This window comes from Diuraphis noxia, unplaced genomic scaffold, assembly GCF_037042655.1.
Source record: "Diuraphis noxia isolate RWA-SAM2 unplaced genomic scaffold, SU_Dnox_SAM2 contig0003, whole genome shotgun sequence".
Taxonomy (NCBI): Eukaryota; Metazoa; Arthropoda; class Insecta; order Hemiptera; family Aphididae; genus Diuraphis; species Diuraphis noxia.
Genome location: NW_028301713.1, coordinates 28,476,946 through 28,504,808, shown reverse-complemented (window position 1 = coordinate 28,504,808; position 27,863 = coordinate 28,476,946). Strand labels below are relative to the sequence as shown.

General features: G+C 32.8%; 1 protein-coding gene and 1 long non-coding RNA gene across 2 annotated transcripts; one reads left to right on the top strand and one right to left on the bottom strand.

Annotated features, from left to right (window-relative positions):
• On the bottom strand, positions 1-26,586 carry Hmx (H6 family homeobox). Its single transcript, XM_089224253.1, has 3 exons — positions 25,593-26,586; positions 13,007-13,173; positions 1-2,682 (listed from the first exon to the last, which is right to left on the bottom strand). Exons 1-3 carry the CDS (start codon positions 26,003-26,005, stop codon positions 1,715-1,717), a joined length of 1,548 nt encoding a protein of 515 aa, XP_089080379.1. The 5' UTR covers positions 26,006-26,586; the 3' UTR covers positions 1-1,714.
• Positions 10,164-12,852, top strand: LOC149057169 (uncharacterized). Its single transcript, XR_016191117.1, has 3 exons — positions 10,164-10,450; positions 12,460-12,552; positions 12,618-12,852. It is a non-coding gene; the product is annotated as an uncharacterized LOC149057169 (long non-coding RNA).
• Positions 26,587-27,863: the final 1,277 nt, after the last annotated feature.

The following is a 27,863-nucleotide window of genomic DNA, read 5'->3' as shown; positions in this document are numbered from 1 at the left end:
TTAGTATTTTATCTAGCTATATTATAGTACCATTAAAATATTTTATTCACTGAACATCGCACTATAACATAATATAATATAGAGCAAGATGACACATTTTCAATCGGAATTTAGGCCGTGTTTTAAACCAAAGTAATAAAGTCGAAAAAAAATTAACAGTAAAAAATCCGATAAAATAAAAACAATAACAGACGAACTATCCAATAATAATTACAATGTATTAAGTAGGTACATAATATTACTCTTATAATATTTGGTAACTGGAAAAATAAATCGCTAACTATTATGATACAATAAAAATTCATAATATTATACATTACACATGTTATTATAGGTATATATAAATATATGTAATATGTATAGCAAAACACGAGGCCCGAATTACCGTTCGAATAATATAATATTATAATATACAGTATGTTGCATACAACAATAATTTTATTTTATTTTTAGATAATAATAATAATAATAATAATAATATCTACACGCTGTATCTTATGGTCTAATTAAAATAAATTAGAAGAGTGTCACTATTCTAAAAACCGTTATAGTTCGTTTATGTACACGACGGCGTCCGCACAAATAACTGCGCTGCGGGTAACCCGTTACGGATTTCGGCGACTTTACATAAAATATTACATAATTAGTATAATAATGATAATTATAATGATAAGGTCGTAAATAAATAATAATTTTACACACCCATTATGTTATTATGTACAATAGTTTAATATTATTAAATTAAAAATAAAAACTTTTTTTTGTTTTTTATTCAAACGACTAAAAATTGATATCGTGGCCATAATAATAATATTAACGATTAACAATAATTATTATTATTGCGTTGTTACGAATATTATAACATAAAATAATATTATCGTATCGAGGCGGTCCTACGAGTAGGTACAACAGCAGTCGATTCCTAACACGATATATATATATATATATATATATATATATGTGTGTGTGTGTGTATTAATAAAACTGCAGTGAATTATAATAATATGAACGAAAATTTAATTAATATATTATAATAATAATTGATCTGAATGCAAATGGTACGCTTGAATCGTTTTGACTGTGCAGAAAGGCCATTAAGATATACCGAATCTTTGTATTTTTTTTTTTTTTTTACTGGAGACAAAAAAGCTCGTTATGGACGTATTTTGTTAACCATACGTAATAAATGAGTATCTAAACTGTTTAGACTAAACAAATATTAAATCCTGACTAAATCAAAATCGATAATCATGTAATATATAGATATGGACTTGACAGGGCACTTTCTACAGTTATAGGCGATTATTCACGAATATAGAAAAATGTACGAAAAACATTGGGACGAGGCATCGTATTACAATAAATAAGGTACGCCAGTGATAATTCTCAACCAATCTTCTTCTCGATAAAACACCCCCCCCCCCCCGAATCAGCTGATATTATTACATCTTCGTGCACACGTTTATATAGGTTACAAAATATATAAGTATATACCTAGTCGTCAACGCGTGTTATTATAGTGGTGGTCGATGGCAACCCACAATAGACACCCACCCACACCCACTGGTTGAGAACTCACAACGCATAAATTATATTATATTATTTTTGCTATAAAAACGTGGGAGACGGCTGAGAGAGAAATGCATAAGAGGTAATAATATGTGAAGAGCGGCGAGTCACTCGTACTGCGACGATGACGTAATAATAATATTATTTAGACGAGTCCGGTGAGCGGCGCCCTGGACACCGCGTTAGGGCTGCTGGACATGGTGTGCGTGATGGTGGACGTGCTGACGGCGTGGTGGTGTTGCGGCGGCGGCTGATGGTGATAGAACAGCGACGGCGGCGGCGGCGGCGGTGGCGGCTGCTGAGGCTGGTACGCGGACGCCTGCGTGGACGCGGACGTGTGCGGCGGCGTCTGTGCACCACTGCCTCCGCCGCCTCCACCCCCGCCGCCGACTCCTCCGCCAACACCACCACCACCACCGGCCACCGTGGTCACCGAGGCGGCTATACCACCATGATGGTGGTGATGGTGATGATGGCCGGCAGCTGACTGCTGACTGGACTCGTGGTACAGGATGGGCACGCGCACCAGACGCTGGGCCGCGTGGGCCATGTTGGCCGCCTCGATCTCGGCCGCCACCTGACGCTTCCATTTGTTCCGCCTGTTCTGGAACCAGATCTTCACCTGGGTCTCGGTCAAGTGCAGAGACGCGGCCAGCCCGGCCCTTTCCGAGCTGGACAGGTACCGCTTGATGTCGAACGTGGACTCGAGCTGGAACACTTGGCTCCGGGAGAACACCGTACGGGTCTTCTTCTTCCGCTTGCCACCCGCCCCGCCGCTTCCGCTTCCACCACCGCCACCGGTCCCGCACCCACCGTGGTCCTTTTTACCGGCGTCATCGTCGTCAGGACCGTCGTCTGCCATGTCGTCGTCGTCGTCCATGGACGCGGCCGCGTTCACCGACTGGTCCATGTAACGGCCACCGCCGCCGCAGTTGCCAACGAACCGCCGCTGGTGGTTGGGCGACCCGGGGCCGCGGCCACCACCGCCGTCCTCGCCTGTCGACCATCCGTCCGGACTGTGGCCGGCCAACGACGACGTACCGCCGGTGTTGACCCCCACGCTGTGCGGCGTGCTGGGTCGGCTGTTCTCTTCGTTCGCCGAGCTCGATCCGCCTGAGAACACAGAAAAAGTGTTTCGTTCATTAGCATTTAGTTGGCTTATATATTAATATATAGTCAAGTCGTGATATTTTATATTAGGATTATATATACGTTATTGACCGGTAATCGAGGGTGTTCGAGTGGGTGGATATGTGGTGATGATGGATGTGGGGTGTGGAGAGAAAATCTCCCAACGGGATTCAGTATTAAATAGGACATAAATTATTTTTGCACTCATCTTCTATACTATTTACGCCCTTAATGGGCACCCATCGTAAAATATAGCTATATGGTTTAGCAATAATGTAGCGAGTGTATTTATTGTATCCTCAAACTGTTATCGTAACACGAGCACTTAAAATTCGATTTTTTTTCTATTTTGTACTTTTTGGTAATTTATAAAATATGAATTTTTTGATTTTATTGGTATTGGATATAATAATCATAAATATCAGTTTTCCACAATTTTTATAAACCATTTAATCTACTCGTATAACTATGTCCTAATAAGCGTTGTTTTTGAAGTAGTACGTGCGTGGATATTCTAAAACTGTTACGCCGCACTCTATAAAAACAAAAAAAGATTTAAAGCTATTATATAGTACACTAGCCGATTCTCTATCTATACAAAAGTACTCATATAGGTATAGGTACAATAATTAATACGAATTATCAATATTATGTACCTATTGTACTTACACGGGCTTCTGCTGAGTTAGAAAATTTAAAATTTCCGCTCACCCTAAATATAATATGTGTTCGTGTAGTATGAAAATATAATATAACACAATGCATTATCGTACGCTTTGAATCTTTGTGTCTGAAATCATGGAAAATTCAAATGTCTAAGTCCAACATTGTAACCACCCACCCGCATCAGCCTGTTTATATCCCACTCGAAAGTCGATATTCTACGCCATGATCTGACGACATAATAATAATATTGTTATACATATAAATTATAAGTACCTACCTAATACTGTGGGTCGTATCTATAATACGATGATAATAATATTATATTATAAATCGCGTCGTATGTAAATCATTTTATATCCTCACGTTCGTGAGACCGATTGCGCTTAAAATCAGCTTTGAAATTCCCCTCAGGCTACGCTAGATTCGTAGAGTGTAGAGGTTTGCGTGTCCATGCACTTTATATGCAAATCGGTGTTTATGTGCATAATAAAGAGCTGATACTTCTTCGGAATATAATATTTAAGCTCTCTGGACGTTAAACCGGAGCTAAACGCAAATCCTGTATAGAAAATATTAAGGGGAGGGGGTTTAAATATTTGATAGAGTTCACCTATATCATCTCTCCCCACGTCCCCAATGCATTTACCAACATTAACACTTTTAACAGAAATACTGCATAGTTAGAATTATTAGATTTTAATAAAATGTATCTATTATTTATATTATCAAGTCGAAATAATAACTATAAATTAAAAATATTATTATTATTATTTTTTTTGTGAAATAATAATTATTTTATATTATTTTGTAGTGTACAATATTATATTGTAGTTTTGTCTCCTATATTAACCGACCGTTTTTTTCCCAAATCGAATTTTGTTCGGAAATTGAGACGAAAGAGTTTTGAGTTTATTTATTACATTGTACAACTTTTGTAAATCGAATGTCACGGTTTGGTGAGAAAAAACAATACTATAATATGTCACATTGTTAAAAAAAAAAACCAATCACTCCGATTCAATTTTGGGTTTATTGAACGATTTCCTGGTTCACGCTATTTTTCTTATCATGAATCAAATGTTGACTCTATATACTACACTATAGCATGCAGGACAGTATGAGAGTCACTTTTGCGATTATTTGATAGCTCCTATGCCATTTCTCTGATTCGCTTATGATAGCATCTTTAAACAAATTTTGTAAAACATTTAATCCAAAACACGTCATGAACATAGAAGTAAATTAGGGGAGAGGGATTTGGGGGCTTACCTAAAACAAACTGAAGACCCCCCTCCAAAAGTATTTCCTAAATTAATCTCGCAAGTATAATAAATTATGTTAGTTGATATTATTTCTACCCCCCTCCCTCCCGGGGCCTATATTTTTAACCAAATCTACGCTTATGTGGTCATGAATATATGTTAAATATATTTAAGATATTACTAGGTATATTAACACTTAACGCTTTACAAAAATATAAATCGGCACACAGTCCTTATTAGATTACACTATAACATACTTGCGACTATTTTGCAGTTTTATATCGCTGAAATTCGATCAAAATCACATATTATATTTTTTACGGATGTATCCGATGTCGTACATGTTTTATGTGAGTACTTACGTACTTACCTAAGGGTATGTGCATGCGTGAAAGAATATTGTACATGTTTGCATCGACTTAAAACAATGATTTTCAAATCACTTGGATGGATTCTCCATTTGATGGTTTGTAAAGAAAGGTTTCGTAGACACTTATATTACGTATATGTAGGTCCTATATATATAGTGGCTTTGTTATTGCGCGATTCGAGAACTTCGGGTTTAGGCAACTTAAAATTACTTGAGTACAATATAATATAGGTATATATTGTACATACATCGTATTATTACTATAAGTAGGTCGAATATCGCGTTAAAACTAAAGTATATAATATGTGTAATCCTCAACGGTAATCAACAGCAATATAAAACAAATTTAAAAAAAAAAAAAACGGGGAAACCACTTAACCTTAAGATATATGACATCAGTAAGTTATATACGCCGTACAACGTTTCAATGTGACAACAAATAAACAAGTATCTACCCTAATATAACAAGTTTTGACAAGTAATAAATAAGTAAGAAAAATTTAAACTATTTGCGATACAATAAAATTGTAGGTATATATGAATAGGAAAAAGAGGGATCCGATTCAAATTAATTTGCGACACAGAGTGTTCGATTTTAATCATCATGGTTAATGAGTGAATTGTAGACGTCGAAAATAATAGAAAAATAAAGCAACTACCGTACGCATATTATTAATTTAGCCACTTTTAGGAATCACATTTTACTATAGCCCAAATAGGATGTATTTCATATTTATAATAATCCGTTCACCGGTGTATAATTATTGTATTTATTGTTTAACGGGAATTATAGATAAAATACGTAAAATTAGTTTGCAGCTATTAATTTACTATTTTTACTATTAATTTTATATTACAATATAAAATTAATAGTAAATAGTGTAATGCGCCGAACGGTTTGTACACTAGCTGTCCATTAGCTATGACTCTACTAAAAGTCTAAGACAAGACGGCACGTAGTCGCCCGAGTGACATTTTATCTAAATTACTTTATTTAATACCAGTCTACCAGTGAAAATATAAATCAATAAAATTGTTTGGATTCTAATCATTATATTGTTATCTGAAATTTTTTCGTTAAAAACATATTATTATTAATGAGTTAATTTATCTAGTAACTAGCTTTAATAGGAATAATATGAATAACATAATTTTAACAGACTCAATGAGCACTTTATCTAACTAGTATTAGTAATATTAGTAACGTCAATATTATTGATAATAAAATAATCAACTTGACCAATAAATTTGACAATAACATAATCTTTTCATGGATACCCGGTTACTGCAGAATAACTGGTAGTGCAAGAGCGGACATACTTGCCAAGGAAAAAGCCATTAACTTACATCAACAAACTCTCTAGAATATAAAGTTAGACAAGGTCTAAAAATAAAGTTTTACAACCGTATAAGAAATAAATGCAAAACGAATGGCTTAAAATTAAACGAAGTAAAAAGAACAATTGAAAAATGGCCCAATACCTTTCAAAAGAAAAGACGAAGTTATATTAAATCGCCTCAGAATAGGTCATTATACTGCACACTACACACATGGCCATCTAAAGATAAAAGAGCCATCAAGAATATGCCTTACACGCGGACATCCAACCTCGATCAAACACATGATCACTTTATGAAGGTAGAGACACACAAGATGCCCAACAAAAATAAACATACCTGAGCGATTTCAAGACGCACTGGGTTCTGACGAAGAATCCATCCAAAGTATATTATTATTTATGAAAAATATTAAATTGTGCAATCTAGGTTAAAATATTTAAGTACCTCATAATATGTTAAAAATCCAATGGTCTCGCTATCGAGGCTTTCTTCTTGTTAATAAATAAAAATTTATTAAATTTTTTTAGTAGATTAAAGACCACTTGTAATACGTGAACATTTTTTCCCCCCATAGATAGTTGTGATAATACATCCGCGTGTATAGGTAATAGGTTCTAAAAATGGTATGTTTATTATTTATCTAACTATCCCCATTAATTTTGTAAAAAAAAAAACTTTACTTAAAGGTCGGATTGTATTCGTGAAAAATACACCACGTACGTAAACAGTCGAAAATAGCATATCGTAAATCAAAGTTAAATGCCAAATATTTTTTGATATTTCTGAATAACATATCATTCGATGTACTCGTCTAATGAAACGTACCACTTATATATATCTTCGGGGTAACAATTAAAATTGAAATCCAACTCGACCATGGTAATTGTAATTTTTAATAATAAAATACAATACCTACACACGTCCAATGTTATTCGTGTTCATTCATGTATGTTAACACAATGTGATACCTATATGTATAACAATACAATGCCTTTATGTATATTATACGTGAAACAATAATAATGATATTCATGTAGCTACGTTTAATATGACATACCATCGCCTGTATATAATATATGTCATCATTAGGGCTTGTATTTATATGTATTTATACGACAAAAATATGTACATAAATATGTGCTAAAAAATTCATAAAATGTATTATCAAAAAAAAAAAAAAAAATGATAATAATTAATAATATAATGAACTATATATAAAAAAATATTTATCCAACTATCTAATCATCTTGATTACAATATTAGTATTAACATGAATTATTGCTTTTCAAGTCTTAGACGATCGTACTTTTGGCAATATTGATAATTTACACATACGTAAATAACGAACAACGAACACAGATTAAACCCACGAAATTAAAACTAGGCCCGTTCATTAATGTATGTATATACTGACCCACTGTCAGTAGTTCAAATGCAAATAACACGTACTAATAAATCGTTATCTATCGTTTATCGAGGCCATAGACATTGATTATATTATATTGACCGTAGATTGAGTTTAATAACTGGTATTATTTTGTCACTATTTTCTAATTTTGAAAACTAAGGGAAATTCCAAAAAAAAAGAGGATAAGTGGTGGATGTCGCTCTGCTGTACAGTAGGTTAACAAGTGGGTTACTGTAATGGATGGAATTAAATTTGAATCCAATAATATTATATCATTGTATACGAAAAACGATTCTGAGCGGAAACGGTTTATCTGCCTAGGATATGTTATAGATTATTAAAAATTTTCAAATCTTATATTTAAAAAGAAATTTTTTTATAAATTTCTAGCTTAAAATAATTTGCGAATTTTCGTGATTTTTACGTATGTTGTCAAAATTCAAACATTGAATGCTTGTAGAAAAAATTGTGACTGCGTATTTCTTTTATTTTTCAACTGCTATTGTAACAATACGTTAGGAGCCTTGTATTACATTTTCAAGCTTTTCTAGTTTTCTATACCTAACAAATACATTTTTATCGATATTAATTTTAAAAAAAACTAATAATGATCTAAAATTTCATATGCCTATAAATAGTTTGAAAATTGCATGGTAGATAGAATATACTTATATAAATATTCGCTGAATATGTCATGTATCTATTGTCATTGGTCATTTTTTTTAAAGTTACATCAAAAACCAAAATCACCTTAAATTTTGGATGATATAATGATGAAAATATGAGGAAATATGAGTTTAAGGTACTCGTCTAATATGCTACCTACCCATAAAATCGTATCTACCAAAACACTGTATGCGGGTGCCGTTTAGTATGCTACCTACCATAGTTAGGCAACTTTTTTACCAATAATACAAAATTATTTATTCAGATCAATGGCGAGTAGTACCTTAAAAGATATAGGTTATCACCACGAAACCGTCAATCATTCCGAGTGTTTTGTTGATCCTACAACGCGCCCAAACACAAACGATCGAGTGTATAATATGGAGACATGTTAAAACTATATACGGAATTAAAATCCGAAGAACAACAGATTTGTTAGACCGACAATTAATAGAAGAATGGTGGCGGTTCGTTAATACCCAACACGATTTATTAGAAGTTTTCTGGAATGATATAAAAATAGTATATGATGTATAATAATATATTAATATATAATGACGAATTGAAATATTATAAAAAAAAATAGTATATAATGTATAATAATATATAATGACGTATTGAAATATTATGAAGTACTTGAAACGGTAAATAAATAAATTATTTAGTAATAAATTGTTTTAATTTGTTATTATTTTATGGTAAGTAGCGTACTACACCAACGAAGTAGCGGTAGGTAGCATATTAGACGAGTACCAAATATAATATATCTTAACAATAAATGCGGTGCGTATATTATTATAATTGCGTAATGCGAACGGGACGAGCGCATACGGCTGATTACGGACGTTTATATATCGAGTGTCACAGATACAAGTCGATTAGGCTAATGAAACGGTTATATTAATACGGGGTGGGCTCGTTTGTGTGTGTGTGTGTGCGCGTACAACGAGGGGCTAAAATATTATGTATTGTGTCACGTCATGTCGAAACAATAGAACATAATACGTACAACAATATAATAATATATATATATATATACCATATGTTTATATCATTATATACATACAGGGTGTCCTCAATAATATAATAATTTAATCGCTAAGGCTATAGTATTACGATAATACATAGTACCTATTCGATATACGTAAACTCAGTCGAAAATAGGTACAGCCTGATCGGATTATTTGCGACTACCCAAAAATGGCGGACATTCAGTCGTGATTTCTACCCAATAATGATATATATGACATCTAAGGACAGATAAGGACACACACTCATATATATATTATATCAGGTAAGATATTGCGGAACGATTTTTGTTAACCTTTTGAAATCCACTGCCGGCGCCGTCGGATTAGATATATATATATACATACTCGATTTTATTTTATTTCTTTTTGAGCAAATTCTAAAAAACTATGGACTTACACGAGATGGTCGTATGCGTGCTGCCGCATCGATCCGAAATCCTCAGCTATAATTATATTATAATTATACTGCTCGGCACACTCTGTATAATATGCGATGATGCTATTCTGGCGTTCTTATAATATTATTATTGTCGAGTAGACAAGCATTTTATAATAATATCATATTATTATTATTGCTATACCAATATTATATATAGCTTTGTCGCTCGTGCGAGCGGATTGCGAGTGGGTTGCCGTCGGCGTGCCGGGACCGATCTAAAACGTGAAGCCGTACACCCGTCGAGGCGGCGGCGGCAGTTTAAAACGAAGCCTCTGAAGGTATTCACGTGCAAAGCGAAGCCTTTCGTCACTGTGCGATTTATGCACCGTCATATATATATATATTATCACTGGAAGGTCGGCGGGTATATACCGCGATTGCATGCGGTGGTGGTTCGTGCCGATTAAACCGTGGGCATTCGGTGAGTCGTGTGTGTGAGTGTGTGTGTGTGTATGTACGAACATGGAATTATCCGGTTATCGGTATGGAATCATCAAATATGCGAAGCGAAAAGCAAAAAAAATCTGCCAGACGGACGAGAATTATAATAATATATAGCAATCAACCGTAAGTACAAAGGCATATATGTATACCTCGGCGAACTTAACTCTCAGCACAATATTTTTACATCGATGACGGGGGGAGGGGGTTGTCCACCCCTCGTCGCGCGAGACGATTGACAAAAAAAAAGAGTCCATCCGCTGTACGAATATATAGGAACTTACAATATAATCACGACTATAACTATATATTATATAATACCTAGCTGGTATATATATATATATATATGAATGGGTATATAGCTTGCACGGGTGGGGTACATTACATAATAATAATATTGCCGTGTGTCGTGCGTGCGTTATATATATTATGTACCCAGGTATATACATACATACGAGCAGCGAGCACTTAAATGTGTCGCCGCCGTTCGACGACCATCACCTCTATAATATATGCGTCGCGTGCCTGCGAGTCGACCCAAATTATTGCGTCCTGCTATTGCTCCGGACGCGCACGTAGATTGCGTATCCGTATAAATGACACTTCCGACGGAATCGCCGCGATATAGGTAATACCTTATATATATATATATGCTTATTGTAATACCTATCGGATTTCTACCACGTTTTTTACAATGCCGTATTATATACCTAAGCGATGAGTATAATACGACTACATAACTATTATACGACATATTATATTATGCGTTCAATGTAAACGACTCTAGTGCGCTATGGGCGCCGCCGCACAAACACGAGTCCTATCATTTTAAAAATCAATAAAAGCTATTACCGATAATGTGATAGTATCATAAATATGATGGTAAATAATTAATCAACATAACAAGCTAACTTAATCAACTAAAATTTACTAAAAAAAAAAATGTTATTGATAATTAATATTTGAACTAAAACAATATTTAAAAACACGACAAAAATAAATATTTAGAAATAAAACTGTTTCCCAGAACAGTGCTTTAAACTAAGAAAAAATAATTAAGCGGTGAAATGGTTAATGGAGAATATAAATTTATAACAAAATAATATGCCATAATGCATCATAGCCTGTTTTTTAAAAGACACAATTTTAAAGTATTCTGCAAGTACATAATATATATATTTTCAAAAGTATTTTGACGCTTATAGACAATGTATTCAAATACGTATAAGTTCTTTTACTCAAATACTCTTTCAACCGGTTAATGTTTTACTGAAGATAGCCGTGAAATGTTAAGCTCGAAAAATATATCATCAACCGATGATTTGAGCGCAAAATGATGTGATTATTAATAAATTACGTCATGTGTATAGGATTAAAAAAAAAATCATAAATTTCGATAATTATGCATTATCATATTATGGTGTGTCCGTCAATAATCTCGGACGAGGAAATAGAATTTAACTATAGGTACGAAAAAAATTGTTGATTAATTTAATATTATATTACGGTTAAAAATTCAATTGTTTTCAATCATAAATATTTTATGTAACTTATATTGTATCATCGTCAATAGTAAAATGTATCTACTTTTGATTAATATTATTTTATATATTATATATAAGGTGTATTTAAGGACTATTTAACAAATTTACATTACAAATATTACTGTATTTGTCAAATAGTACTGTTACACCCTGTATATTACTGCAATGGCTCGTTGAAGTCAAGTTAATGTAGGTATAAATGTATAATATTAAATATTTACCGAAATGAATCAATCTTAAATTATTCACTGTACAATAAATTATCTACACGTAATAATATTAGAATATTTAAACGTATCCGTCGATATATTATCTGCACGTATAGAGATTTACTGCTCAACTCTAGACGACAGCTTTGCAGTCTTGTATTACTGCCACGTCTATACAGCTTATGCCGGTTTATGGGATTCTATTCCGACCTTTTTTTTTTTTTGACGAAAACTATATAAGTACTTTGACTATATTCTGTCCTTTTGTCTTTTTTGACGATAGAATTTCGATAAGAAAATCGAAACAAATTTGAATTCGCTATGCAGCTTACATGAAATCAATATTTTCACTTTTTAAAATGTCTACTTATTGTATGTTTAGAATACAAAAATTCAAGAATCTTTAAACACTGCAGATCTCATGGATTGAAGGGCTCAAGTGCTTGCGCAACCAACAGAATCACTGCCCGCTACAGTAACTGCAGTTAATAATCATGATTATTTTTCAATAATAACGACATTTTTTTTTTTTTATTGCAGGTCCATTTTAAAATGCAGTAAAACGCATACACCTCTGTTATGGTCAAGTATATACGATTTAAAAATGGTCGGTATTGATGCACTTTATCAACATACGTGATGTACCCTAACGGAACCTAGCTATTGAGTCTATATGCAAACACACGATAAGAAAAACATAGTCCCGGGCTCTTTATAATAGTGCCATCTAACGTTTCGTAACAATAAACATAAACATTTCAATCAAAAACGTATACACGAGGAGGGGGGGGGGGGGGGGTCAATCACTATTGTGTGCAAACAATTCGGTCTCCGCTGGCACAAGGGATAAAAAAAAAAAAAAAAAAAAAAACAGAAAAACAGTGAATATTTTAAGGTTTTCCGAAAATCTCTGAGGACGCGTTACTTACCGGTAGGACTGATGGCGGCTGACAAGGGTTGTGACCATGCGGAGTACCAGTGTTTGTCCAGCGCGCTGGCTGTGGTGCCCGCGATCCCTACTCCAGGGTACAGCATGAACGGACTGCGACCAGAAGCTGCTGCGGCCAGTGCTCCAAAGTGGCTCATCAAGCCCAGTCTGCAAAAGAAAAACGATTGGCTATTACACGAGAGGAACCGCACAAAAACGTCGAGTAAACAATATTGATTGACATATTATTATTATTGTGTGATAGCATATAATATTCAAATATGATATGGATATATACATAGGCGTAGCGTGATGAACTGTTATGGGGAGAGGGGGAGTCATTAGCTTACAACGTTTCGGGTACCTATCTATATAAGATATATTCTAAAAATGGTAAAGAAACGTGTGGAGGGCTAAACGAAATTTCGGTGTGGCTGTAGCCCCCTAAGTCCTCCATTCTACGCCTATATTTATATACATTATATACGGTTTTCGATCAAGTGACACTGTTAGTTAGGGCTCGGAACACGTTGAAATATGTTGTCATTATAATATATATATTATGTATAATATGATCATCGCTATTGATAATATAATATTATTAACAGAGAAATTAAACTTACGATTCTTTGTTCAAGCTTATAGTTTATAAACAGCAATTATGTGTATGTAATTTGTATTTTTTTGTTAAGTATTTTAAGTACCTATAATTGTATCTATTAATATACGATAATCGTTTAATTTTTTTTGAATTTTTTATTTTTAAAGTCAAACATTTTAGTTAATTGTATTAATAGTTTAAATTGTTGTTACAATATATATATAAATAGCATAAAATCCGAAACGTATAAAACTACGTTGTAAAAAATTCTAAATTTTAAATTTTGAAATAACGAGACAAATTTCCACTGAGTCAAAAATCTATTCTATATTTATTTATTGACAAAAACTAAAACAAATAATAATAATAAAAAACCTATATCTATTTTTTTTTCATTTAATGTTATAAATTTTAAATTTAATAATATGTAAATAATTATTGGTAGTATGGTGAAATGGTCATTTGGTTAGTGAGTCGTATAATCAATATTATGATGTCCGTCATCTGCGCATTTAATTTATAAAAACAACGTAGATTGGTAGATAGTTATACGGAATATTGGCGAAGGAACCTATACAAATGTACGCATCATCGATGTGTAATTTAATAATTATTATTCCCCCTGAAAAATACGTATCTAGAAATCGAGAAAAAAAAACAATTCGTACTCATAATCGCGTTTAAAAATTTATGCGGTTTATTTGTACGGCTTTTTACAATACTTCCGTTTTAAGCTGCTATTCTCGGTAAGAATATACAATGAGTTTCGATTGATTATTCGCTTTCAGGCTCGCGTGGGCACATTTAATATTTATATTAACCACTTAACCGGTCGTTACACTTATTGTTTAATTTATACGTACTACTATACGGCTTTTCGATGAACAGGCATGCAATATTCCTAATTGAACGTTTTGCAATCAATGATAATAATAATAATAGTATACAGCGGGGTAGAGGTTCATCTTGTTATTCAGTCTGTGTATGTGAATTTACTATTCATATATGTGAGTTTAAACAAAAGGTATACAGCCAATATAGTGCATTTCACAAACTTAAAAACCTATATGAGTTTCAATGAGTATCTTATAGGTTAGGTTATTCGTCAATCATGACGAATACAATGAATTACATAATATGAAACACATATCATACAAAACGTATATGTATAATAATATATTATACGATACGATGCGTCGTCAGTGCCGCACAATTAGTATTTATGTAAAGTAAAAAATAAATAAATATATTAAACGATAATTTTTGCAAAAACAAATGTAAATAAATAGATTCTATTATGCTAATCTATTTATTTACATTTGTTTGTTTGTTTGGGAGTTTAGGAGGAGAAGGAAAGGCATTTTTGTAGACAACGACGCCAAAACTGAATTCAACGCAGTCAATTCAAAGTGCAGCGGAAAGAAAACCAATCTAATGTAGGATATAATAAAAGAATGCATTATGAAAGTAAATAATATATTGCACTTTATAATAACAATATTACAAATCTTTCGTTGAAACAGTTAAAATTAAAATATCAGTAGCCTGATTATCAGTATAATGGAGTGATACAAGATAATATTATGTATGTATCGTTCTCAATAAACATAATATTCGTTTTCGTATATAGTAGTTTGAATTGTGACGACACGAATTACGCATATTTTTCAATTGACCTACAAACATGTACGTCCTATGCACAATAATATTATGTATACGATGAGCTAAATAATAATAATAATAATATTATGTATACGATGAGCTAAATAATAATAATAATATTATGTATACGATGAGCTAAATAATAATAATAATAATATTATGTATACGACGAGCTAAATAATAATAATAATAATATTATGTATACGATGAGGTGAATATAATAACAATATCATGTTATTATAACTATCGTCATCTGTGCAGTGTGGGTGCGTATATATACATGTAAACGACGTCCTCTTCCTACTCGGTCTTGAATCCTGCAGGATCCACTCTATACGGCTCTGCAGTGCTCGTCATCCTGCAGCACACTGCGCGTGTAAGAATATAATAATAATAATGTTATTATTATATTATCTGCAGCAACATCATCGCCGTATACATATATACCCGGAAGAGCATTATACGAACCACCTGCACTGCGCCATAATATTATATATTATACTAATATAATATAGCGCCGTGTGTGTGCGGCCGTGTTTGTTGAAACTTTAAGCTAAACAGTTTTGACTTGGGTAAAGTTTAGTTTAAAATTAATATTTAATCGTCCGATAATGGCGCTGGCGCGGGCGCGTAACAAACTTTCCTCTTCCTGCGGGGAGAGGAGCGGCGGCGGTGTGTGCCGTAAACAGCGAACCGTTAAAAGCATTTAAACCGTCTTCGCTCATATATATATATATATATATATATATATATATAAGTAATAAGTATATATGTATGTGTATAATCATTTTATGTGAGTGTGCGTGTTAGAACGCGTATATAACGCGCTTAGGCCCCGCCAAATCCTTATGCTCCGAGACACACCCTCCTCCGACCGTTTTCGCCTCGCCATCGCCATTTTCACCGCCGATGATGATAATGACGGCGATATCCCTGCAAAGGCGGTGGCGTCGCTCGTTATGTATTTTTTATTACCCGCTACTTTATTATAGTAGATTCCTGCAGAAGCGGCATTGCGGATTCGACGAGGGGAAATCGAAATGCCGGAAAAATTGCCGGGTGCGTGAAACGAAAAACAAACACCATTTATGATATGATTATGAAGCGACCGGTGTGGTTGGTTCGAGGCCGTTTTATTTTTCCCGAGAAAATCGTCGCTGGTTGTTTGAAAAAATTATTTAGGTAACGGTTTGAGATCCGGAAATCTTGTTTTCGCGTGACACCGCTGCAGCTGCTGCAGGTATAGTAATGACGATTTTTGGGAGCTCAGCGAAATTCGTTCGAGTGGAGAAAAAAAGTAATTTTTTCATAGCTGAAGAAAACGACATCCCATTATTATTGAAGTAATTCGTATTTATTTTAGTAACAAATAACAATACCAACTAGGTTATATTGTATTCATGTCATATATATATAATTTATATATTCATATATTATATATTCATATAATTTATTTATATAATCTCATCGGGTATAGGGTTGGTTATATTGAACAGTTGTACATTGAACTCACGTACCAGTGTAGTAGGTACTTACTACTAAGTTTCACTTGATAAAATTAATAACGAGCATAATAGCTGGTATTATACTAAACCTTTTTACAATTAATAACTCACTTACTGCAAGTTTTATTTTTAATTTTGAATCTATTGTACGAAATAATATAATGTACTTATGTTTATATAATATATAATAATCGCAACTATATAGCTACAGCCTAAAATTTAATTATTCTGAAACCGTTGGGTAAATCGGGATTACCTATTTATCCTACAGCGTTTGAAGCAATGATTAATACTTAACCTAACCTGTATAAAATCGTCGTTATTCTATCAAATTATATAAAAATAAAACTATAGTTTTGAAACTTATGGAATATAAATTATGATAATATTTTCCGAAATTCATTATTCTTATATTTAACTTCACAAGTATTAAAGTAAATCTACACCAGTTAAAGTAATAAATATTTGTTTTAAAAATAACGAAAAAAATTAATATTTCATTGAAAATTTGAAACATTTTTAAAACAGTACTAACAATTATACACCATTTATTTTTAAACAATAAAACACGTAATCATTCAGGTTGGATTACCTTCATGTCCGACAATTTTTATTATTAATGGTTGGGTACTGGCTGGGATGTAAAATATATTTATTACCACTAATACAGTATAAATATAACGTAGTATAATATACACGTGTGCGTATATATTGTATATTATAAACATTTAAATGCAAAAGTAAATATTTACGCATGTGCGTTAAAATTCAAAGTTAAATTACGGTTAGGTACACGCGTTTTAACTATTTTTTATAATATGTAGGTATATCTATACCTAATGTGTATATAGAAAATAGAAATACATTATTTTTAAGTATGTGCATACATTTATTTTAATCCTTTTTACTACAGTATTATACGAGTATTACTGTATTCTGTACTTTGGGCAATGATTCACTAAATTTGAATTCGTATTGGAATACCCATTGGACCCATTTGTTAGTATAATTGTTATTACTCACAATATTACACTGTCGCAGCGTGCAGTGTCACTCAGCTTTGAATAGCGATAACCTATAAAGTTATAATATACGCCTATACAAATCGCTTGCAATAATTCGATTGTCCGTCAAAGGAATAATAATGATTTCTGTATAGGTACATATAATATGTTTATAAACATTATTATATAGTATTTTGACAATATATTGTATATGTACAATATACTCGATGATAACAATACCCATTAAAAGCGATCCTATCGGGCATACAACATATTACGTGTAGGTATATATATTATACTAACCAGCAACCAATACCTATATAGAGCAACTCTGCGCAGTATGTGTTTATACATACAATATAATATATATATTACATTGGGAGCCGTGGGTCGGGGGGGGGATGGGGTGACTGCTGGGTATGTGGGTTGAAACGGGGACCGAATCGAATGGGTTTGTCCGTATAGGTCCATCGGTCGGTATGTACACACACACATACGCCAATGTACACGGTTGCTACTGCAGGGGTGTCCCGAGGGTTATCGACGAATTCCTGGCGAACACGCCTGCAGCACGCACCCACTCGGGCCCGTTATATTCCACCCGCCGCCAGCCGTCATCGCGTTATATCCGCTATTCCCGTGCCGCCGCCGCCGCCGCCGCCGCCGCCGCCCAAAGCACGGTGGAATTTATCGCCGTCACAAATGGCTGCCGCCGCCGTTTGCCAATTATATCGGGCGCGTCCGGCTTTATACTGACAAATGCATTAGCCGTAATTGATAGTTATGATTGCGCGCCGCCCGCTCGCTGAACCGCGCGCCTATCGCCCGTCATAATAATATTTTATATTATATATTATTTTTATCATTATTATCATTATATCGCGCGTATTCGTCCTATATGTCTGCCATACTCTCTCACTCACTCTCTCTCACTCTCTCTCTCTATCTTAATCCCTCTTACTCTCTCACACATTTGTTTGAAGAATTTTTTTCTCGCTGAAAATATATTATGAATTTATGATATTATTAGTTCGGTATTATAATATATGATGCATCATCGAACTGCGGACGGTATTTCGGTATAAAATATTGTGATATTGCATCATTATAATAACATGATAATAGTATTGTATTATATAGTTTTTTCTCGTTTCTACTCTTCCTGTAAATAGTTTATAGGTACCTACTTCGACACAAAAACGGTTATTATTTTGACCACATCACGGTCGTCAGTCTGGCGACCATTCAAAGTGCAATCACAATACTATATCATGTCGCACTGTAGGATAATATAATAATACCTACAACAAAATCAGCTTCGTTATGGATTTGACGATTTGTTAGTATTATTTACGTTATTATGTTTTCCTGGTAAAGCGCTAAAGTATTAGGGAAAAGCGTTATCACGTGCAGTATTTTATTGGATATCAAAATAGTATTGTGATGTGAATGTACGTAAATGCTTTTTGCGTCTAATTAATTATAAAAATGTTTTACAAGATAGCTAAAGATGCAATATTGCAGGTATTATTATTATATTTTTACCTAGTATTTTAAATTATACAATTTATTATTAGTTACTATAAACACATACCTAAACCACAATCACAATAATATTATAATGCTAAAAGTGCTTTTTTCCGTCGACAAAGAATAAAAATAATATAGCAACATTCGACGTTACCTTTTTATACATTTTTCATTTCCAAATGGCAAATTAACTAAATTACAAAAAGTTCATAAACGTCATAACATTTTTTTCGTTAATATTATTTATGACACAATAATAACAATATAGTAAATATATATTATATACCCCGTTATTTTCTATTAGTTCACTTTATAAATTAATTATGATAACGAAATGCTTTCGTTATATTATGTAAACCTACCTAACTACCTATCTGTAATTTTAAGTGCTTTATGAATCAGAATTATCTATATGTGGTTTTAAATTAGCTAATTATTAACAGAACTTGAGTAAAGTGCAATAAAAAATATTAAATTATATATATTTCAAAATAAAATGATTCATTATAGGTAATAAGTTTTACGTTCTATATATTATAATTAGATAACACTTTGGTACCTATATTATATCCAACTAATACGATTTTATAAACAAATAAAATGGACGTGTTATATAAATCTTATTAACCAAATATTGTATTTTTAATGAAAAAGTGTTCCCAAACTATAAATAAAATAAAATAAGTATATAAATAAAATCATAATTAAATTAACTAACATAACATAAATTATACGGTTTTTTAATTGTTAAACTGTAACTTTTATCTAATGGTAAAATGTATAGATAGGTATGTAGTATTCCTGAAGTAGTCAGTCTGAAATACTCAAATAAATTTTACTTAATAATATTTAATGTATATAATACTCATCAGAAATAAAATGATTTTATTTTGTGTATCATCAAAATACTGTTTTGGATGTAGATGAAATAGTTAAATATATTTTTATACAACACAAGTTTTTATTTATATTTTGTCAATACTTATGCACTTACGCATAATAATTTATATGGGTAGTTGTCAGTTATGTATGAACTATAACCACAAGTTTACAATTACTGTTAGAACTAAAGAATTTAATTCGTGATATTTAATATTATATCATATTATGACTTTTTATTAAGATAAAACGTTTATTGGCAATGCAATGTTATTAGTCAAACATGTATATTATAATAAATAATATAGTATGTACCTATATGACACATTAGCACGATGGCACGAATGACACGTCGGATTCAATAAACGAAACATTTTGCCGAAAATGTTTTTATTTGTTGTTTTATTTATAATTATATACATCCAACGAAAGAACATCTCATCCATTAAACACCACCGTTTGCATAGGCCAATGCGCTGAAAAAAGGCGCGTTGGGTGTTCCACATTCATCGCTATTATATACGATATAATGAAAATACGGTCCCGCTCCGTGTACTATACACAGGTTTTAAACAAATAAAAACATCTAAATCGGTGGCCGGTTCTGCAGCAGTGCCGGTCGATTGTAATTAACAAAATCGGTGTGACGGGGTAATATTTTAAATAAGTATATAATATAATATGTGTGGACGTGTGTGTGTGTTTGTTTGTTTGTATACAGGAGGAAACTGGATATCAATCGGACAGACAGGCAGCGGAATAGCTCGTTCGTTTTATTTTATTTTTTTTTTGTGCAGAAAAGAGAAAAGGGGTCCGTTTTCAATCGTCTTTTGTGATGGACCGGGCGTTCTATTGAGTGCTCGAGCAGCGTTTTTCGTGTAATTAAGAGGGTCGTTTTAAAATAATAATAATAAAAAGTGAATAATAAAAAAGAGTTAAGAGAGCAATTTATATATACCAGTAAAAATATATATATATATATTGGATTGGTATCTATATATATACCAGTAAAAATATATATATATATATTGGATTGGTATCTATATATATACAACAATTCTTGACTAAAACAATTGGGACGTTTGACACAAAAGAAATAGGAAAACGTTTTAGTAGATTTTTAATCTTTTTGTTGTGCCAGTACAATTATTTATTATTATTCGCATATTCATATGGGGTGGCGTGTCGCCGCAGTGTGTGTGGCGAGGAGAATCCGTCGACTCGCGCCGATTATTTTACAAAAACATACCTACACACAAAATATTATAATACCAAACAACATAATAATATTATATAAACGTTTTTTATAATAGATCTTAAACGGGACGTTTCAACATAATAGACTTTTTATTTGTTTATTAATTATTATTATTATTAATTTTTTTTATCAAGCCCAATTGAACATTTTTAGTTTTAAATTGTAAACCGATCTTATCATGTAAAGTATATGCATATAATGTTATGGCACCTACCCAAATAATATTATTATACACAGTGGAATAAACAAATGGCATTACAATATTAATCTGATATTCACATGAAAAAATATATTATTTTATTTTCCATAATATGGTATCATCGCGAATTTTGATGTTAGAATATAGGCATACTATTAACAACGATGGTATCATTCTTTACGCCCGTTTGTGTGCAATCCAAAGTTGTTGAATTTATATCCCCCCTCCTCCCAGTAAAAAATCATGATACAATTAACATTGATAATAATTATAAACACTAGTAGTAAAAATACGTATATTTATTAAAATTAATAATAATGATACGATGAGTATTGAGTATACATTCGTATAATATAAGGACTAAGGACTATAAGGAGCTTATCATGCCATTAAGATGTAGATTGTAGGTACATACATTATATATTTAACTATTAGGTATACTGTAAGGTAAATATTGTTTATTTTATTTGTTTATCAAATCAATTTTACGATTAAAAAAAAAAAAAAATTATTAAACTGAATACCAAACCTATTGCTGTTGTCATCAGTTAATCATGTATACAAATTTAAGATGTTATACATTGTAATTAGATTTAACAATAAAATATAAAAATAAATAAATGAATTTAATGAATATCAGAACTGACACTCAATTCTCAGTTGTTTGATATTATATGAGTTTATCATTTATGGAGATAAAAATACATAAAAAACTACTTTATACCACCTATAACTTTATCTTAATTTTTGTTTTTGTACATTATTATTGCATCATCAATACCCACAGTTAAAAAAAACTTTATACTATATGGCATATACATTAAACACATAAAATAATGTATGTTTAATGTACACTGATCGCCTTTCTGTAAACTTCACTAAAAATTAAAAGGTACGAAAACAAATTTAAACAAAAAGTATAGGTCAAATCGGTTTTTACTCATTATAAGTTATTGGAAATGTATTGAAAATATTCTCTAGAATTCAAATATAAAATAATAATGTATTTTTATTTACTAGGTATAGATATAATAATATAATGCTTCGCAAAATTAAAAGCAGAGATTTATTCATGACAACATACAAGCTATATACTCTATACTCATCAATAAAATGACATAATAGGTATGTAGTATGTACACAGTTTTAAACATTGTTAAAATAGTTGTACAGATTATTACACAACTACAAAAGAAAAATTAAAAGACAGTAATGAAAAAAATAATCTCAAACAACGTCATTACCATAATATTCTTTGAATACCTAAAAAAAAAAATATCAGTATTAACATTTTGTGTAACCTACGTGATACAGCTATACTTCTTGCTGTAGAAAATTTAATATCATGTAATTTCGTTTAACAACTGCAGTCTTTCTGTAAGAGATAAAAACGAATAAAACTAAATATTATAGTATATATTATATATATATATATATAACCTTACTGAGAAAACCACAACTGCACTATGCATGACACTATGAGTACAGTAATGTTGAATGAAATGAAAAATTAGATAAACTGCAAGCGCATAATGACCATAGAGAAATTCATTTAAAACATCGCACATATAATATAATATGATAAAGACTTCATACAGATCATTACGAAACATCTAGATGGTGTGTATAGAAACGCAATACTATCTATCTTCCAAAATAGCGTCACTCCAGGGTAAAATAAAGTCAGGCCTGGATTAAGGGCAACAGGCGAGACACGTCCAACCAGTGACACAAGGATTCATATAGCGTAATTGGTAGCTTAAAGTTTTTTTAAACTTTAAAAAAAGGTTGATGATGACAACAACAGCAATGATTGTATCGAGTATTGTTATCATTTTATCATTCATATAATTTATTATAGTCAAAATAAATTAAACCTTATTCATATAAATCCGTATATATCGAGCTATACCTATATTCTTTAAAAAATGTATTTAAAAATGAAAAATGTGTCAGTATAATATTGTGGTATATCAATACTTAGGTTTATATACAAAAAAAGGGTTTCATCGAAGAAAATAATAAAGAAGAGGAATTAGAACAAATTTGTTTTAAATCATCCAACAATTATAGAATTTTCAAAAAAAATTTTTTGAATATTTTTATAAATATTTAAAAAATAATTAACTTAGAAAATAAAATAATTGATTAAAATATATTCATAATTTTTGTGCATTTACAATTAAACAATATTGTTTTAATAGATAACTCACTTTTATAATTAATACATATAAATGTACCTACCATACTTTTGTGTTGTTAATATTTATGTATTGTTTTTACTTTTTAAATTATAAATTTTGAAATTGAAAATAATATTATAATATAGATGGTATAATATATGAAATATGTTTATATTATTTTTATTAAATGTTAATTTTCACTAATGAGATTAATGTCAATGATTAATTGTACATAACAACATAACATTTATACTGTATAATTAATAATCAATACCTATAGTGTAATATAATATATAGGTATTAAGTTATTATAATATAGTTATATTATGGCTTATATTCCAGTGCGTCCAATATTCTATATCGTCATATGCCATCAAGCAGTTTTTTGTCAAAATCGAGTTTTTTGGTGTCTATCAATAGAGATTTTAATTCTTTATCGATTCCCGTAATATAATTTAAGGTTTATCTCATTAGAAATCCATATAAATTTATAAGAAAATGAGCAAAAAATCAGTATGTCCTAATACTAGAACAAAAAGCAGAAAGTGATCAGGTAACTCCTGGAGTTACTGATTTTTTCTCTAGTAACTATTGTATTCAGAAAACAGTATCTCCAACACATGGCAATTATATCAGAAGTCATTTGGCAGTAAATCCAAATAAAAGTATGCTTTTAGTCTTTTGACTGATATAAGCCAAAAAACAGTAAGTCCATTAAAACCCATAAAGATGTATCCAACAACTTTTTTTTGTGTTCAATAGTATCCTCATGAAAAATACAATAATTTACGATCTCTTTAATGTTTAAAAAATTATTATTTTTACTCTACGGTCTAATTTAAGGTTGAAAACTGTTTTATTGTTTTCTAAAAAACTTAGTGGCTTAAGACAGCAGTATTATAATGCTAAAATACGGATAAGAATCAGGCTGTATATTTGTATTTCCATTAATGGAGAGAAGAACAGAGTCAATTATCTGTCATTGGGAATCTATACGACGTATTGAGATCTTAATCTATGCTCGAAAATATATAGCAGTAGAATACATTTTACGACAAAATCGAACGGTAATTTGATTACGTTGGGGAATAAAGTCTGAAAAGGTATCCGGAAAAGGTTTTGATTCAAATATACATAATGTTATAAAGGTATTTTCAAGTACTTATAAAGGATAATGGTGAATAAAGGTGATGCAACAATTTCTTAGAACAGATCGAGTGATAATGGGATTTCATATACCGTATTTATCGCATGTGCATCTATAGACAGCATATAGAGCGTACGCAATTTTAGTTTGGTTAGGGTTTTATATGAGTAAATAATTTATATTATTCTTCGCTAAACAGTTTTTATATTAGGTATTAGTTATAATTATAACAAATTATAATCAATAATGAATAAAAATGTATTTTATATCTACTAAAAATTACCAACAATTGATCGACTCTGCAGTGTATTGAAAATTGAAATAGTGGTAAATAAGATTTTTTGTAAAAGGAAGTAATTTCAGGGAGTGTCAGAACCCTACTCCTGCGTACGCCACTGTCTATAGTATGGACCCGCCATTTGTTGCACATATTATACTTTTATTTAAGACATAAGTAGTTTCATCACAAAACAGTAGCCCTTGTGGACCATTTCAAAAATCTGTCGGTTATAATCATATATGAACACATTTATCCACCGAACCTTTCAGCTACCTATATATTATATATACGTAGTGTATAACTGCAAGACACAAGTGAACGCAGTTGCAGCGGACTTACCTGGATAACATAGCATGGTCGGCGGCGGCCGCTAGATGCGCAGTGACGTCGAAAGTGGCCGCTGCAGCCGCCGCGGCCGCCGCGGTGGCCGGCGACACGGTGGAGCCCACGCTCCTGTGCTGTTTGCCGGCGCCGCCGCCGGGTTTGTCCTTGCTGAGTATGCTCGAAATGGAAAACGACGTGTACGGCGGTGCGGCCGACTTGACAGCCGGCGATTCGCGTCCACCGACACCGCCACCGCCGCCGTTGCCCGTCGTCATCGCGGCCGCGGCCGTCGCCATCATCATCGTCTTACAGGCGGCCGCCGTCATCGGTCCGTTACCGGCACCGGTTGTTGGGCTCCGGTCGTTGGTGCAGCACAACTCGTCGTCGTCGTCGTTGCCGGTCACGTCGATTCGCGGGGACTCGGACATGCCGCGGTCGCTGCGACGGTCGCGGATATCCGCGGCGGAACCGATGTTGACGGAATGTGACGGTAACCGGAACGTTTCGCGCGACGACGTCGGAAACAAACGGCAAAATCCGTTTCTCCGATGACTATTATACCCCGTACTCGTGATGCGCCGTTCGGGTGTGCACCCACGTATAATATTCGCACACGTGTTGCCCGCACGATGGATAAATTTATATAATACTAATAATAATAATAATATTATTATACTATTCCAGGACGATACGCGCGCGTCTTTGTCGTTTTTCTCGCGATATTATGTTATTATTAATAGGACGAACGATATAATGAAATTTTATAATAATATTGTGAACACTAATTATTAGGTAGCGTAATAAATCGTCATCTATGATGAACACTCGCTGTGCGTATAATATAGTCGTCGTCGTGACGGACCGACGACGGTTGTCGGACACGGCGATCGCGGTGCGTAAATCGACTTAGCGATTGAGTGCGTGCGTGCGTGTGTGTACGACGACGGTACGCGCGCGATTGTCGTCGCTGAGCGGTCGGGTGGTTGTACTAACTGATGAGACGACTACGGTTTGCGGTGTCGGAGCACTTAAGCGGGCCGCCGCCGTATTGTTATTATTACTATTACTATTATTATCGTTATTATTATTCCTTCCCTTGTCGGGTTTTTTTCCCTCCCACCCCCACTTCAACAGCCCTACCGATCGACGCCAGTCACGGTTTTTACGGCCGCGCGCGCGGACATTTTAACCCCGCGGCCACCGCCTTCGCGCCGGCGACGCTCCGCCCATCCCCGGCGTAACAGACACACCCACTCCATTGGTCCAAAAACGGATTTCATCCCCCACCGCACGCGTCCGGACCGACCCACCCATCACGCGCGCGTATATACCTATGCGCGATCATATATACATATTATAATACCACCGCGTCTCCGCTGCCGTCGTCGTCGTCTACCCTCGTCTGCCGTCGTCATTTACCCTCGTCTTTGGCCTCGAGTGAAACTATATAATATTGGTATTTAATAGTACGATATATTAGACTGCTAGCGCGTAGGTAAATCGCGACGACGATTATCGGATTCCACTTGAACGTCAAAGTCGCCGCGGCTGCCTCCTTCGAATCGGTTATAATCTACTGCGGCGCGCGGTTTATAGGAGAATAATGTAAATTGTATATATATATATATATATATATATATATATATATATATATATATTTATACGCATATATTTTTAAATGATATTAAAACACGTCTGAACAGCTGTAGTAAATGCCTATATAACAGGTATAATCCCTATATGGCTATATATCCCTAATATATGCATGGATGTGTACATTTTTCTTCACCAATTCTACCCCACTGCACACACATCATCTATCGAGAGTTTTTAAGATAATACGAGTTGATAATTGATAATATATAACCATAATTATTATGTGGTAACGCGTGTATATTTAAGACTAACTGACACTTATTATACTTATGCATCACAATATACTTTGTATAAAATATAATATCATAAATGTTGAGCTAAGCCTATAAGGGCGTGTTTATGTATCTATAAGTTTGTTTCGATTTTGTTTTTCAACTATTATAAGCATGTTAAACGCAAAAAAAGTCCCGAAAATGTAATATATATATTATACTGCATATGTGTGCATATTATATTATTCTATAATATATAGATAAAAATATATAGGTAGGTATATATAGTATATATACTATATAACGTGTGTTTCTTGGAGGGGAAAAAATTATAATTAATTAATTTACAGATTCGTTTAACAGATAATGTAATAGAGTGTGAAAAAACATGAAACATTATCATATAGTTGATTATAGA

Bases quoted from the DNA above. Each gene is read 5' to 3' on its own strand.
- Hmx (XM_089224253.1), bottom strand. From the start codon at position 26,005: ATGTCCGAGTCCCCGCGAATCGACGTGACCGGCAACGACGACGACGAC. The intron at 13,174-25,592 runs GTAAGTCCGCTG...TTTCTTTTGCAG, and splicing joins GACCATGCTATGTTATCCAG to ACTGGGCTTGATGAGCCACT. The intron at 2,683-13,006 runs GTAAGTAACGCG...CTGTGTTCTCAG, and splicing joins AGCCGCCATCAGTCCTACCG to GCGGATCGAGCTCGGCGAAC.